Source organism: Ovis aries, chromosome 8, assembly GCF_016772045.2.
Source record: "Ovis aries strain OAR_USU_Benz2616 breed Rambouillet chromosome 8, ARS-UI_Ramb_v3.0, whole genome shotgun sequence".
Lineage (NCBI taxonomy): Eukaryota > Metazoa > Chordata > Mammalia > Artiodactyla > Bovidae > Ovis > Ovis aries.
This window is the reverse complement of record NC_056061.1, coordinates 51295584-51311057: the sequence shown is the minus strand read 5'-3', so window position 1 is coordinate 51311057 and position 15474 is coordinate 51295584. Positions and strand designations below refer to the sequence as shown.

At 36.3% G+C, this 15474-nt stretch overlaps 1 protein-coding gene across 9 annotated transcripts in view; it reads right to left on the bottom strand.

Moving 5' to 3' along the window:
* The window catches only part of SNX14 (sorting nexin 14), a 71619-nt gene that overhangs the window by 15377 nt on the left and 40768 nt on the right, over positions 1 to 15474 (bottom strand). For 5 of the 9 annotated variants that reach the window (XM_060419576.1, XM_012182824.5, XM_060419577.1 and 2 more), the window contains exons 15-20: positions 15373 to 15431; positions 12192 to 12218; positions 10219 to 10351; positions 7983 to 8184; positions 5265 to 5348; positions 158 to 258 (exon numbers count right to left, since the gene is read on the bottom strand). In XM_060419576.1, coding sequence (XP_060275559.1) covers positions 158 to 258; positions 5265 to 5348; positions 7983 to 8184; positions 10219 to 10351; positions 12192 to 12218; positions 15373 to 15431 — 606 coding nt within the window. The remainder of the gene's footprint in view (positions 1 to 157; positions 259 to 5264; positions 5349 to 7982; positions 8185 to 10218; positions 10352 to 12191; positions 12219 to 15372; positions 15432 to 15474) is intronic. The other 4 variants (XM_060419578.1, XM_012182826.5, XM_060419579.1 and 1 more) reach the window with 1 other exon arrangement.

Below are 15474 nucleotides of genomic sequence, written 5' to 3'. Positions count from 1 at the left end.
ATCTTTTTTAAAAAAGCAGACTTTCGACAGTAATTCATTTCTACATGGGAAAAATTTTTTTAAATAAAAGAATTCTAGAAATCCACATTGAAAGACGTTTGTGAGGCAAAGCAAAAAAACAAGCTAGAGGATGTGTTAAATTAACTTGGTGCCATACCTGCAGATATTCCTGAAATTCTTCTCTCTTAGACTTTAAGAACTCATAATTCTTAGGGCCAATGATCCTCTTAGAAGGAAGCTGGGCATCAGGAAATGTGCCTGAAATTAATACATATGAAAGTTATTACTATACCCTGCTATTATTTTGAAAACCTTATTTATAGTTTACCGTAACAAGTTCTGACTCACAGCGCTGCCTTGTAGAGATGTTGCATTATCCCTTAAATAATTTTGAAAAAGTCAGAGACCTGATTTCAAAAGTCAGAAAACAAGACCAAAGAACTTGAGTTTATCAATATCCACAATATCACCACTTGGGGTCGACACAAGTTTACTTAGCCATCGACATTAGCAAAAAAGCTTCCAAAAATTATCATGAGATTATTTTTAAATTGATGGGATTTTATTAGACAAATCCTACTAAAAAAAATATCCACTGTCTCATGGGGGGAAATGCAGCATTTTGCCAATGCTATATAAACTTAAAAACAAAATGTAAAAACCATGGACATGTTTTCTCAGATAGGGTCAACTTTGGAAATTTTAGTATTAAAAAGGAAAAATATTGTTGGGAAACAATCAACCTTGGTTGATCTACGATTTTAAATTATGGAGATAAACGATCTTTTCTCAACTCTAAATCTAAAGGGAAAGTCTCAGAGAAAGACCAAGACAAGGATGGCACTGTACCAGACTGACAAAGGCAAAGAGAAAACCATTTAAGAATAAGTACAAACTCGAAATCTAGGGAAAAGGTATGCAAAGGGACCCTTTAATTTTTATCTTTCTATACTCTCCTTATTGTGGATTTTATTCTTGTAGCAAGGTACAATTTTCAGAACCAACCTGAATTTGGATCAGGGTACACTCCACGAGGCCAGGGGCGGCAGCCAGGAGGAGCTACCCCACGCCCGAGGCCAGGGGCAGCGGCTGCGCAGGCACAGGAGGGCCTAGAGGAGCTATTCCATATTCAAGGTCACGAGGGGCAGCGGTGAGGAGATACCCCTCTTCCAAGATAAGGAGCAGCAGCTGCACTTTACTGGTGCAGCCATGAAGAGATACCCCACATCCAAGGTAAGAGAAACCCAAGTAAGACAGTAGGTGCTGCAAGAGGGCATCAGAGGGCAGACACACTGAAATCATACTCACAGAAAACTAGTCAATCTAATCACACTAGGACCACAGCCTTGTCTAACTCAATGAAACTAAGCCATGCCTGTGGGGCCACCCAAGACGGGCGGGTCATGGTGGAGAGGTCTGACAGAAATGTGGTCCACTGGAGAAGGGAATGGCAAACCACTTCATACTGTTCATTGAGAACCCCATGAACAGTATGAAAAGGCAAAATGATAGGATACTGAAAGAGGAACTCCCCAGGTCAGTAGGTGCCCAATATGCTACTGGAGATCAGTGGAGAAATAACTCCAGAAAGAATGAAGGGATGGAGCCAAGGCAAAAACATACCCAGTTGTGGATGTGACTGGCGATAGAAGCAAGGTCCGATGCTGTAAAGAGCAATATTGCATAGGAACCATGAATCAAGGCAAATTAGAAGTGGTCAAAAAGGAAATGGCAAGAGTGAACATCGACATTCTAGGAATCAGCAAACTAAAATGGACTGGAATGGGTGAATTTAACTCAGATGACCAGTATGTCTACTACTGTGGGCAGGAATCCCTCAGAAGAAATGGAGTAGCCATCATGGTCAACAAAAGAGTCCGAAATGCAGTATTTAGATGCAATCTCAAAAACGACAGAATGATCCCTGTTAGTTCCAAGGCAAACCATTCAATATCACAGTAATCCAAGTCTATGCCCCAACCAGTAACGCTGAAGAAGCTGAAGCTGAATGGTTCTAAGAAGACCTACAAGACCTTTTAGAACTAACACCCAAAAATGATGTCCTTTGCATTATAGCGGACTGGAATGCAAAAGTAGGAAGTCAAGAAACACCTGGAATAACAGGCGAATTTGGCCTTGGAATACAGAATGAAGCAGGGCAAAGGCTAATAGACTTTTCCCAAGAAAATGCACTGGTCATAGCAAACACCCTCTTCCAACAACACAAGAGAAGACTTTACACAGGGACATCACCAGATGGTCAACACTGAAATCAGATTGATTATATTATTTGCAGCCAAAGATGGAGAAGCTCTATACGGTCAACAAAAACAAGGCCAGGAGCTGACTGTGGCTCAGATCATGAACTCCTTATTGCCAAATTCAGACTTAAATTGAAGAAAGTAGGAAAACCACTAGACCATTCAGGTATGACCTAAATCAAATCCCTTAAGATTATACAGTGGAAGTGAGAAACAGATTTAAGGGACTATCTGACAGAGAGAGTGACTGATGAACTATGGACGGAGGTTAGTGACATTGTACAGGAGACAGGGATCAAGACCATCCCCGTGGAAAAGAAATGCAAAAAAGCAAAATGGCTGTCTGGGGAGGCCTTACAAATAGCTGTGAAAGGAAGAGAGGTGAAAAGCAAAGGGGAAAAGGAAAGATATAAGCATCTGAATGCAGAGTTCCAAAGAATAGCAAGAAGAGACAAGAAAGCCTTCCTCAGCGAGCAATGCAAAGAAATAGAAGAAAACAACAGAATGGGAAAGACTAGAGATCTCTTCAAGAAAATCAGAGATGCCAAGGGAACATTTCATGCAAAGATGGGCTCGATAAAGGACAGAAATGGTATGGACCTAACAGAAGCAGAAGATATTAAGAAGAGGTGGCAAGAATACACAGAAGAACTGTATAAAAAAATCTTCACAACCCAGATAATCACGATGGTGTGATCACTCACCTAGAGCCAGACATCCTGGGATGTAAAGTCAAGTGGGCCTTAGAAAGCATCACTATGAACAATGCTAGTGGATGTGATGGAATTCCACTTGAGCTATTTCAAATCCTGAAAGACGATGCTGTGAAAGTGCTGCACTCAATATGCCAGCAAATTTGGAGAACTCAGCAGTGGCCACAGGACTGGAAAAGGTCAGTTTTCATTCCAATCTCAAAGAAAGGCAATGCCAAAGAATGCTCAAACTACCGCACAATGGCACTTATCTCACACACTAGTAAAGTAATGCTCAAAATTCTCCAAGCCAGGCTTCAGCAATACGTGAACTGTGAACTTCCAGATGTTCAAGCTGGTTTTAGAAAAGGCAGAGGAACCAGAGATCAAATTGCCAACATCCGCTGGATCATGGAAAAGCAAGAGAGTTCCAGAAAAACATCTATTTCTGCTTTCTTGACTATGCCAAAGCCTTTGAATGTGGATCACAACAAAGTGTGGAAAATTCTGAAAGAGATGGGAATACCAGACCACCTGACCTGCCTCTTGAGAAACCTATATGCAGGTCAGGAAGCAACAGTTAGAACTGGACATGGAACAACAGACTGGTTTCAAATAGGAAAAGGAGTACGTCAAGGCTGTATATTGTCACCCTGCTTCTTTAACTTATATGCCGAGTACATCATGAGAAATGCTGGGCTGGAAGAAGCACAAGCTGGAATCAAGACTGCCGGGAGAAATATCAATAACCTCACATATGCAGATGACACCACCCTTATGGCAGAAAGTGAAGAGGAACTAAAAAGCCTCTTGATGAAAGTGAAAGAGGAGAGTGAAAAAATTGGCTTAAAGCTCAACATTTAGAAAACGAAGATCATGGCATCCGGTCCCATCACTTCATGGGAAATAGATGGGGAAACAGTGTCAGACTTTATTTTTGGGGGCTCCAAAATCACTGCAGATGGTGACTGCAGCCATGAAATTAAAAGACGCTTACTCCTTAGAAGAAAAGTTATGACCAACCTAGATAGCATACTGAAAAGCAGAGACATTACTTTGCCAACAAAGTAATGTCTAGTCAAAGCTATGGTTTTTCCAGTGGTCATGTATGGATGTGAGAGTTGGACTGTGAAGAAGGCTGAGAACCGAAGAATTGATGCTTTTGAACTGTGTTGTTGGAGAAGACTCTTGAGAGTCTGTTGGACTGCAAGGAGATCCAACCAGTCCATTCTGAAGGAGATCAGCCCTGGGTGTTCTTTGGAAGGAATGATGCTAAAGCTGAAACTCCACTACTTTGGCCACCTCATGCGAAGAGTTGACTCATTGGAAAAGACTGTGATGCTGGGAGGGATTGGGGGCAGGAGGAGAAGGGGACGACAGAGGATGAGATGGCTGGATGGCATCACTGACTTGATGGACGTGAGTCTGAGTGAACTCCGGGAGTTGGTGATGGACAGGGAGGCCTGGCGTGCTGCGATTTATGAGGTCACAAAGAGTCGGACACAACTGAGCGACTGAACTGAACTGAACTGACTCTCCAAAGAACTGTTCTAAAATAATAAGATTCCAAATACACAATTCAAACACACCAATTTACATATAAAACAACTGGAAATACTTCATGACTATAAGCCTAATATTAACTCCAATAAGTGGAGAGAGAAGAGAGACTATAAGATTTCCCTGAGAGGCTAAGACTCCATGATCCTAATGCAGGAGGCCCAGTTTCGATCCCTGGTCAAGGAACTATATCTCACATGCCACGACTAAGACTAGGAGCAGTCAAATAAAATTGTAAATATTAAAAAACAACAACAAAACAGAGACAAACTGAGAAGAGGAATAACTGAAAAGAGTGTTCTACCTTTCTGATTGAGCTATTTGTTTTTAAAACATATAACTACAAGGGTTGTTTTTTTTCTTTTTTTTCCATATCTAAATCTAGGATTTAGACCAAAATACTTGCTATGTTGCATAGCAAACACATTCACCACAGAGGAATATGGCAAAAGAACAGATGGCAGCTCTAAAATGCCTCCTTTAAATTCTCTACCACTGTCTTAAATTTTAGTATCATTGTTATTTGAAAAGCAATAAATTTTCATTGTAAAAACTTTATAAAGATAAATAAGTAGAAATAGGATAAAAACAGTACACTCCTATTATCACTAGTAGCGTACACAAGTGTCACTGTTACATTTCCTTATTACAATTCAATTAAAATTAGAAAGTAACTTTAGAAAGCTTGTTCAATGGCTTTCAGGAAAGCTAATGCTGAAATGTAATGCTTTATACAAAAAGGACAACATACCATGAAATTCTGTTAGTTTTGATTCAAGTACATAGAATTCAAGGTATCTTCTATAGACAGACCAATGTTCAGGCTCATGTCCAACTGTGAAATGAATGAATACACACTGAGAAATAAGTAATTTTACAAACTACTATTAAAGGAATGTACTATTTATAACAGTAAGTATACAAAGCTAGAAATTACCCCAGTCTTAATAATTTATTATTTCTTGGGAATTCCCTGGGGGTCCAGTGGTTAGGACTCCATGCTTCATCTGCAGAGAGCATGGGTTCAATCCCTGGTCAATGAACTAAGATCCTGCACGCCATGCCAGGCCAAACAGAATAATAATAATAATTTACTGTTTCTTGGCTTCACATTATTAATATATTTTATCCTATATTTTAATTTTAAGAAACTTAGAAGAGCTTGATAAATTTCAGCTATTTATGAGGTTATCACAATAATATATACATTTTTTCATACACGGTATCAGAGAATTTATAAACTTCAAAAAAGCATGCAATTATGCTTAATTTTTAAGTGTCACATTTTGTATTTAATAAAAATTTATAATCAGTTTTGGAGCTCTCAAACCCCAATTGTCAAGAACTAACACAGTACAGAACAGCACTATCCAACAGAACTTTCTGCATTTCTGAAAACGTTCTGTATTATCTGTACTAACATCATAGCTATTAGTCACATATTGCTACTGACCACTTGAAATGTGGCTAGTGTAAAAGAAACTAAATTTTTAATATTAATTTAACTGCCACATGTTGACTCGAGACTCAAAAATTGGACAGTACAAAATAATGGTTTAAAGAATGAGTCGGGTCACACTGCCTATTTCAGTTCCAATTCCCCCATTTACTGACTATGTAAATTTGAACACTTAACCTCACTGTTCTTCCCTGATAGCTCAGTTGGTAAAGAATTCAGCTACAGTGTAAGATACCCAGGTTCAATCCCAGATCCAGGAAGATTCCCTAGAGAAGAAAATGACAACCCACTCCTGTATTCTTGCCTGGGAAATAGCATGGACAGAGGAGCCTGGCAGGCTACAGTCCATGGGGTTGCAAAAGAGTCAGACACGACTTAGCGACTAAACAACACTGTGCCTTAGTTTGCTTATAATAAAAAGAATTGTACCTATTACATTAAATAATCCACCTACAGAGCTTTTTGTAAGGTGCACAACACAGAGCAAGCACCCCAAAAAATGTTAACGGCAATTATGAGCACCTCATGTCATTCAAGCATAAATCTGGAAATGCAATGTATTGAGTTAACTAAACCCACAATAACTCAAAACTAACACCTATATTCAGAAAAACCAGCCTGATACAGTTACAACCTATCAAGCAAATACTGTTTTTCTTCTTGAATACACATCTTAGAAGATCTATACTGTATTCAGCTTTGGTTTTTAAAATCCTAAAATCGGTATTCTCCTATACATCCTGCTCACAGCATTCTCCTTGGGCTTCCCTGGTGGCTCAGACAGTGAAGAAACTGCCTGCAATGCAGGAGACCTGGGTTCAATCCCTAGGTAGGGAAGATCCCCTGGTGAAGGAAAAGGCTATCCACTCCAGTATTCTTGCCTGGAGAATTCCATGGACAGAGGAGCCTGGCAGGCTACAGTCCACGGGCTGCAAAGAGTCGGACACAAACGAGCGACTATCACTTTTACTTTTCACTTATACATATAAAATCAATGCAGCATTTAAACGATACACCTTTTTTATCCTTCATAGGGCATGGCTTCCCAAGAGCACATTACTTAAAAGTCTGCAGCACAGCTGACAAAAATTATCTTAGAATACAAGTTTTAAGATAACTTTATTTCAATTTGATGTTGAATTAAGCCAAATTTTAAAAAATAAAGCAAAAAAAAAAGGCAGTTGTGCAAAAGGCAAAAACAAAAGTAAATTCCCCAAATATTTTAAAGTATATCACATCTAAAACTTTCAAAAGGAGAAAATACTACATGCTTACATAAATTTATTTATATTGGACGGGAGGTCCAAGATGGCAGTATAGGAGGATGCTAGATTCAGTACCTCCAACTGATGACATACCAAGTCTACAGCTACATATGGATCATTTCCCTCTGAAAAAGATCTAAAAACTAGAAGAACTGCTTCTCCACAACAAAGGATAAAAGCACCATACTGAGACAAGTAAGAAGGGCAGAGACACAATCTTAGCAAAAACCCTATTCTGAACTTTTAAAAAAATAAATAAGGGGAAAATAAATAAATAAGGGGAAATATTACCACTGACCTACCTTCATACTATCCAAGTAACTGGAAATATTAATCACTTCTCCACTCCTCTCTCAAACCCATTTCCTAACAGTACCATGAAATTTTTTCCTTCTTTCCTCACAGAGTTCCCTCTTCCTGAGATCAACTTTATAGCTTTCTGCTCTCATTCCCAAAATGTGCTCACTTTTGATGTGTTTTTACTTATACAGACTGTCTCCTCTCTGGGATAAAGCCCAGAGTGGTGACTATTTATACAGCTATGGAGGCTGTTTATCCCTGTCTCTGCTGCAAGCCGCAGCTGAAATCAATGAAAGAAAAAAGACAGTGAAACATAAAGAACACTTATAAGTTGTGTTTGATCATATTTTTATCAATTACTATATGCTACAACAATGGAGGATAAATGCTGTCTTAATCAAATTGGTTTAATATATAGTACTATATGCATTAATAATAATAATACCTGCTCTTCTATCATTTCTTTCAACATCAATACAAAACACTGGTATTCTCTCCTTTTTCTCCCTCCTTTCAGAGGAAGTATCTTCAAAAAAGTCTACATATGGAATGCTAATTTTCCATGCAGCAAGGTTTCGAGGAGTATTAGGTGTGTTCACAGCTTCCACTGGAGAATCATCTTCCATTACAACAATACCTTCTTCAATCTGAAAGAAAAAGAATCAGAGAAAAATTTAATATTTCCAGGACCTTTACACCTACAGCATATGAGATATACTATAAAGCAATGTGCCCCTACAAAGCTTATAATTTGTAATACTTTTAAAATAAAGTGATATCAAATTTTCTACTGAAAATATAAAGATAAGAAACTAAAACTAGCAAGTTACTAGAATCGACTTCATGTTTTATTACATCAGCTGTATATGAAAATTCAACAGAAAACACATACATCAGCAATTACAGGAAAAGATATTAAAAATACACAAATATAGGTAAATATTTTACTTTAGTAATAACAAGTATAAAATTATTGTACTGATATCTTTCATTTAGAGATGCATAATTTTGTGATAATAGCCACTGACAGAAATTGCACAGACAAACTGGAAATATATTGTACCTGGATACACCAGGTACAAATCTTTTGTAAAGCATTTTGGCAATACATATTTATAAAAAGCTATAAAACAGCCTCGATCAAGTAATCCCATTTCTGGGAACTTATGAAAGTATTTATTCTAAATAATTTCTTTAAACTGTGAAAAAGGCACAAGTAAAAAATATATTCACTGCAGCATTAAGTAATATAATATTGGAAAAAGGTCTGAAGACAACCTATTTCTATAGAATTGTTTTCTGCATCTCCTGGCTTCAAAAATTTTAATCATATAAATGTTTAAAATAAATATTCTTTAAAATATTTTTGAAGAAATATTATTTTTAAAAGAAAGCAGTGTTACACATGTTCTAGAAATATACATGCAGAAAGAAAGGGAAAAAATGTACTTCATTAAATTGGAAGAGAACCTCTGAATTGACACATAATAATATCCAGTCACCTAGACATCTCTGATTCATGCTAAAGGGGGCAAATTTTACAGACAAAACACAATCATCTTGAACACACTTTTTAAAGGAAATGAATCTTGTAGCACTTAAGAGAATACTGAATAGTCTAGTCAGAGTAAACCAGTAGTGAGAGGTATTTCTTTCCAGAATTCTAGCTCCCTACCTTCACCCTGGGTTGTATTTTCTTCCCACACCTCTCTTCTAAGTAAATTATTTTCCTCCTCAACAAAGTCCCTTGGCAGTGATTCCCTTTTCTGTTTTGTCCTCAAATGGTTTTCTGTCATCCCTAAGAAGACTGTTAATGATCTTAGGAAGACTTCTTAACGCTCTGTTAAAATCAAAAGTGTTCTAGGCCTAAAAAATGGAACTACAAAAATAGTAAGTGTTGGTTTTTGCCTTTTTGAGACAAGGCTACAAGGCTACCTCCTAACTATGGTGTTAAAAAAAAAAAATCACGATTTCAAATACAATGTGGTATATAACTTAACACATAATCTAATAGGAGTAACAAAGGAGGGAGTGTTCAGCTCTGCTTGAGGACCCAGGTAAGGTTTATGGGAAGCAGCTGGATTCTGAAAGATGCATATGAATTTTCCAGGTAAATAAAAGGGAGTGGGGAGACATCTCAAGCAAGGCATCACATGAAAAGATACAGAGAAATAGCATGGAGGGTATAATGTGCTTAAAAATCAGCTGGAATCTTGTTAAAATGTAAATTATGACTCAGTAGGTCTAGGATGAAGACTGAGATTCTGTCTGCACTGAGAACAAGCTCTTGGTTAATACTGATCATGTTGATCCACAGATCACAGTTTGAGTATCAAGGGGTTAAACAGGATATATTAATACAACTCCAAACGCCTGGCTAATATGGTTAGGAAGAGATAAGATCAGGATGTGAAGTAAAAGCGTAATCAAAATATGATAAATTGTTTGACTATTAGAAGCATTATCACCAAAACAGAAACCATTCTGGCTTTAGTAAGCAGTAACTTAATGCTCAGAAATTTTTAAATTAGATTAGCACCATGGATGGAAAACACAAATGAAGTCTGAAGTAAGAAGTATGATTAAAAAAGAGGGAAAATAACAAGTAAGCACATCCAACTTTTTATGCTATTTTTAAGTCTGAAGTTATACATACATCAAATTGAAGAATTCTTACTTACAAAGTCGTCTTCACCTTCAGCTAAACCATAGTTTGGCAACATAGCTCCCTCCATTGTGGTGCTCTTGAAGACTCCTTTAATTTTGCTGCCTATTCGGCTGATTCCAAATGATTCTCCTCTCTTCTGTGTGCTCCTAAATATTAAACAAAAATGTATCAAGAATATAGCAAGTTATTACATTATCACAACAGTCTAGTTTACTGTAAACAATAATAAAAATAGTTGCAAAAAGGGTAAACTGAAGGTATGGCTAAACATAACTTTTTGGAGTTCTCAGTCATAGATTAAGTCTCAATATCTTCATAATCAAAAGTGACAGTATATTTAAAGTTTAAATTTGAGGGGATGAATAAATGGGACAATATTTATTAACAAACATTTGAAATTTACCTACTCTTTTACCTTAGAATACGAATGGAACTACCAAGTATAAAAGATGAGAGCCCTCTAGTGGTACATATTTCTAACTGCCATTCAGCTTTTGAAATAACAGGTTAAATAATTTGGTTAAGACCGATGTTCAAAATAGACTATACCACTCAAACTGTACCCACCCAGGTGGTGCAGTGGTAAAAGAATCCGCCTGCTAATGTACTTCTGAAATAATTCAGTGTAACAGAAAAACAAGAAGACTAGGAAACTTTCTCAGTACTTCATTTTTAGATAGAACAAAAAAATTCTGAAAATGGCTGAAAATTTTTAAGCATTTCAACTTTATAATCACATAAATGATACTCAAAAGAAGAATGAAGTATAAAGTGTACCTTACATTATTTCGAAGTAATAACAAGAGAAGAAATAAAATGGCAAGGGAAAAGCTAGCAATGAACATAAAAGATAAAAACAAATGTAGCCTAAGGAAGAAGCCCTGCTCTGTCTTACATATTAAATAATGGTTTTGCAATTTTTTACAGAAGTGAATTTCTAAAAGCAGAAATAGCTGAAAAGCGACAACAAAAATACTCCAAAAAGCAGCAAAAATTTCCTCCATTACAGCCTACTGCTTCTGTTTCAGCAAGTAAAAACGTAACTTTTATTCAAAAGTCATGCTCACTATGTAATACTGCCCTTATAACAAACCTCCAAATAAAAAATGACTGTTTTAAAATTCAAGAAAGTTGGTTTTGAACGGCTTAACTTAATGAATAGCTACTATTCGTCTAAGAAAATGTACTTCTAAAAATAATGCAACAATTACAGAAATACAAGTAAACTGATCAAGTTTCAATGCACTAGGTATATGAGTAATATATACATTTTATACACGTTCAAGGAGTGAAGAAGTGAATCAAACTTATTTTAAAACTGGAAAAATGCTAATAATAAGTAGTAGTAGTTGTAAAAAAGGATACTTAAGCTAGAATATTATTTTAAACAAGCATAAAATTAGTGTTTTTTAAAAATTCAAAATTGTAAACACAATTTTCTCTGAAAGAAATGTCAAAAACAAATACGAAAATACTGATAAAATATTAAAATCTCCAGAATCTAGATAGATTTTGCTGGTCCTCAGAACCTAAATGGATTATAAAACAGTTTGGACTTTTTGAACTATTTTTTTTTAATATCTCACTTGTGATGAAGCCCAGAAATACTGAAAAAATTGTACTACTTGCTTAAAAAAAACAAAGTTCTTTAAACACAAGTAAGTCTAAATGTAATTTAGCAAGATCAATACCATTAAAAAAATGAGGTAATAGCTTTAAAAGCTGAATACTGGCTTTTTCATTTTATTTTTATACTGACATTTTTATTTTATAATGATATATATCATGTTATTTCCAAAATGAGACATCTAGAATCAAACTACAGGTTAATTTTAAGAGATATACCAAATAGCTGATATAAAGGCAGCTATAATGTTTCTTTTTTTTTTTTCCTTTTCAGTTTTACTTAGGTTGTTTTGGGTGTATGTTTTGGAATTAAACAGATAATTTATACAAAAAAGAATCACATGCTGTCTCAAGACTTACCGAAAATCATCCAAACTTAGGCTACCTCTGCAGTAACAGATATGTGAAATTATATAAGGAAAAGAGAAAGAGAAACCCCAGACATTAAACAAGTTTCACTTTAGAACAATAAAACAAAATTTAAAAGCTTTAAAAGTTACACTGATGGATAACATTCATCTTGACAAAGAAAAGGAATTCTTAGGACTAACATGATAAAGGAAAGAGAAATAAAACATAATGGCTCTTTTGGGGAAATGCAATCTGAATTCTAGATCATTAAAAAAATTCTTAAAAACTCAGTATGTCACAAAATAATTCTGTAGTTTTTTGCCCTCATTTAGGCAAACTATTTGTTTAATACAGTGCAAAATATTCAGAGACTAAGCCACCAAAAACTTGGCAGAAAAAACAAACGTGTATTTTCTAACACGGAATTCATGTCTATGGATGCAAGCTCAACACATTTTTAGTTTGAATATTTTTTAAAATCATGTCTTAAGCTAAGAAGCAAAGTTAACAAAAGATCCAGCCTTAAACATTTTTTAAGTTATGCTGTAAGTATAGAATGAAACAGATTAACAGTAACATGCATTAAAATTTTGCTTTTAAAATGCAAATATAATAATAATGTGAAAATGCCTAAACATTTGGGAAAATTTAACAAGATACACACCAATGCCTTGTTAATCTCACAATTAATATATATTAGCGCTTGGTCACCTGCTTTTAATGTAGGCATAAAATGTATGAATAAATATTTTACATATTTTCAGTCATCTAACAGCTAATTAGCAATGCTACTGTAAATTTTCAGTGAAGGACTGTTAAGAAAGTCTTTTACTTATTCTACACAGATAAATGAATCATTGAACGTCACTGGAGCAGAGTCCTAACAAGACAGATAATGTCAGAGTCAGGTCAACATAAAGAAAAACATATTTTCTAAGGCTATAACCATTACCCAGAATGAAAACAATCCACATTTTCTTCCTATTAAGTTTATATGCTAAGTCAGCAAAATTAGAGCCTCAATATGTTGAAGACAACTAGGTGTTCTCAAAGTGGCAAAGGAAGCTTTCCATCTCTGAGGTTATGACCCTGACTTACATTTAGCTACTCAGCAAGCTCAGAGGATCAAAGAACCACTTCCTCTTAAGGAATCCAATAGAGGAGTTTCACTATCAATGTGAGACTCCAAACATCCTAAGTCCACAGATAAAAATAAATAAATAAAATGTTAAAGAGTCGCTCAGTCATGTCCGACTCTTTGCGACCCCATGGACTGTAGCCCACCAGGCTTCTCCGTCCATGGGATTTCCCAGGCAAGAATACTGGAATTGGTTGTCATTTCCTTCTCCAGGGGATCTTCCCCACCCAGCAAAGGACCCACATCTCCTGCATTGGCAGGTGGCTTCTCCACCACTGAGCCATGTGGGAAGCCCTGTGTGGATTGGGTCAAGAATGCTATTTTAAATAGTATGCATGGAATTTTTGTTATATAAAGTAACTATTGCACAGTTGCAATATATAAATTAGGGAACAGTAAAGGAGTAACATTTTAACAAAGAATCATAAAGGTTACGTCCCACATTTCAGAAAGCTGCTGCTGCTAAGTCACTTCAGTCGTGTCCGACTCTGCGCGACCCCATAGAAGGCAGCCCACCAGGCTCCCCAATCCCCGGGATTCTCCAGGCAAGAACACTGGAGTGGGTTGCCATTTCCTTCTCCAATGCATGAAAGCAAAAAGTGAAAGTGAAGTCGCTCAGTCATGTCTGACTCTTAGCGACCCCATGGACTGCAGCCCACCAGGCTCCTCTGTCCATGGGATTTTCCAGGCAAGAGTACTGGAGTGGGTTGCCATTGCCTTCTCCATTCAGAAAGCTATGTCCCACCTTTCAGGTGGTAGCTAGTGGTAAAGAATTCACCTGCCAATGCAGGAAACACAAGAGACACAGGTTCCATCCCTGGGTTGGGAAGATCACCTGGAAAAGAAAACAACAACCCACTCCAGTATTTCTGCCTGGGAAATCCCATGGACAGAGGAGCTTGGTGGGCTACAGTCCATGGGGCCACAGAACATTGGACATGATTGAGCACTGGGGCACCTTTCAGAAAAATTACTACATATATACTACATATATTGGCACGTTATGTAAAAATTAATATTTAACATACAAAAAAATTCAAATCTATATATTTCTACAACCCTTAGTTTTGTCAAAATATGTAACACAGTCTCCCCACGGCTCAGGTTTTCACATTTTTCCTTATACTATTTTTAAAACCACTCCATTTTCTGACTTATCTACTTCTCTCTTTGCAACATATCTCCAATTTATTTATGTTTATTATTAGATTCTTGCTCAAACAAACTGGGCTTCCCTGGTGGCTCAGATGGTAAAGAATCTGCCTGCAATGCAGGAGTCTGGGTTCAACACCTGGATCAGGAAGATATCCTGGAGAAGGGAATGGCTACCCTCTCCAGTATTTTTGCCAGGAAAATCCCATGGTCAAAGGAGACTGGTGTGCTACAGTCCATGGGGTTGCAAAGAGTTTCACATGAGAGCATATAATACACAAACTGGAAGATGTTGAGAGCAATGTGAGTATCAATTCTATAGATTTATATATTTGATATCTGTATCAATTTTGTACATATACAATGTAAGGAACAAATCAAGACATTAATTATCCAGCTTATAAATGGATAAAGCACCTCTCTTACACTGCCTTTATTAGGTCATTTAACTGCACATTTATGTTTCCAGAAAGCCAAGAAGGGAAAACCCTTCCACTTTTGTAACCAGTGGGTACTCTAATAAACATCACTCTCTGGGAAAAAAAAAACAAACTACTCTCTAAAATGGAGTTATCTGTGGATTTCAATTATGCATGCAGTCCACAGTTTCCAATAAAGCAGGTAATCCAGCAATAATATGTGTTAGTTATAATATTAACAAAGCAATGGTGTGTACCTTGTTAAATTTTTCTAAAAGAATGTCTGGCATTTTTACATTACTATATGTAATATGGCTCTACAACTCCTTAATAAAATATCTGGTTTACTTATACAGCAAAGAAACCACATAGTCAAACAAAAACAGCTAATAAAGGTAATGATGCTATCACAGAATGATTAGTATCAAAAAGAACCAAAAAAAAAAAAGCAACCACCATATATACAATTGAATATACCTACCTGTTGAATTTTGAATTGCGTGTTGGTGATTCTGCACCTCTTAAAAGTTGTCTAAAATACTTAAAAAATAATTATGATTTATTAAACCAGTACTTGATATTG